General features: G+C 44.1%; 1 protein-coding gene across 1 annotated transcript; it reads right to left on the bottom strand.

Moving 5' to 3' along the window:
- LOC133525162 (uncharacterized) lies at positions 1-1,607 on the bottom strand. The gene is made up of 3 exons (XM_061861420.1): positions 1,188-1,607; positions 229-955; positions 1-195 (listed from the first exon to the last, which is right to left on the bottom strand). The coding sequence occupies exons 1-3, from the start codon at positions 1,586-1,588 to the stop codon at positions 31-33; spliced, it is 1,293 nt and encodes a 430-aa protein (XP_061717404.1). The 5' UTR covers positions 1,589-1,607; the 3' UTR covers positions 1-30.

Below are 1,607 nucleotides of genomic sequence, written 5' to 3'. Positions count from 1 at the left end.
TTGTCCGACCCTTATTATAAAAATATATATTTACTCCCTATCATACACAAACTTAATAGCTTTTAATAATTCCTCGTATGGATCCAAGTGGTCAATGTAAATCCTCCTCCTCCAGGAATACTCTGAGAGCCAAAGGGTGAAATCCTGTTTATTTTGGCTTTGCCGGAAATGTTTTTTCAAACCTCTCCACTGGTTCTCAATACGTTGGGTGTGTCTCCCATCTGGTGCCACAAATTTATTGACAGGGTCACTGTGGTTGACCCTGTTGTGAATGTATCCATGGTCGGGAAGGCTCATATATGCTCTCCAATAATCAGTGTGTATGATCGAGCCTTCCGCGACATGTTTTTTTATAAGTGGCACCAATATCTCCGCAGATCGCTCATTATCGGGACACACTTCGAGCCTGAAGTCATCATTGCCGTCTTCGATCATTCCTATCACCCAATGGCCTTCGATCTGCCGTCCACGATTATATTTTCTCTTTCCAAACTTTGATTTGTCAATTTGTACCACTTTATTAGGGCCCCCTATCTTTCCTTGGACCCTTTGGTTTTGCAGTTCGTGGACGGCAATAACTTCCCTGCAGTAATTGAACCAATTCGCTACTGTCCTACTTGATAACACCGGACTATCTTGGGATGCTAGCTGCTTTCTTGTCTGGTGGTATGATATTCCCTCACTGAAAGCATACATTATTTGAAATATAAATGTGAGGGGCAACCTAGCATCTTCGAACCATGTCCCACTAGCACGGGACACAGTTTTAGTCCGGCAGTTGCTTTTTCTGCATCTGAATTTGCCAAGTTGGCCTGACTCCTTCGTAAGCGTCATCGGTTTTCGGTGATAGCTGCAGAGCTTCTCCGTCAGGATCAGGTTCCTCTCCTCAGCAAATTGGACACACTGATCATGAGTGCCCAATTCCAAAAAGATCTTGCGCCAATTCCACATAGATCTGAAACAATTTAAAAAATGATTAAAATGAGATTGCAACTTCTAGAGGGGGGGAGGGGGGGTATTGATTTCAAAATATACATCATTTCCATTAACTTCAAAATGTAATACCATATATTTACAAAAAATACTGTATGGAAAATACATAAATTCTAAACAAAACATATATTAATGACTCAAGAGTTACAAAATCCATGCAGACCGATCAACATAAGTAAATAAAATGAATTTACCTTAATTCGTCTGAGTACGGATTCAATCTTCTGCCAGATGAACCCGTAGGTCTAGGCACCTGCGTCGCAGCGAATTCGTCTTCCTCGTCCGAAGAACTAGCGGTAGCCGGTTGGCTACCACCGGAACCAGATGCCATCCCACTGGGACCAGCAACCGGTTCAACGAGGTTCGACGAAATCACCACGGTAGGCACAAGCGGCTCTATTGAGTCCATCACTCGCGCACTACTCGCAGACGGCGTAGAAGAGGAGGCCGTGACAAGCGGCTCTATTGAGTCCAACACTTGCACTTCACTCGACTCTTCAGACACAGAAGCATAGGGCTTCGGAGACGCCATGGTATTCACACGTTGTATTCGAACAGGAGTACGTAAAAACGATCTCGACTGCAAGAGCAACATACGATGACTGACGCGAGGA

Source organism: Cydia pomonella, chromosome 14 (assembly GCF_033807575.1).
Source record: "Cydia pomonella isolate Wapato2018A chromosome 14, ilCydPomo1, whole genome shotgun sequence".
Classification (NCBI taxonomy): domain Eukaryota; kingdom Metazoa; phylum Arthropoda; class Insecta; order Lepidoptera; family Tortricidae; genus Cydia; species Cydia pomonella.
This window is presented reverse-complemented; position numbering and strand designations above follow the sequence as displayed.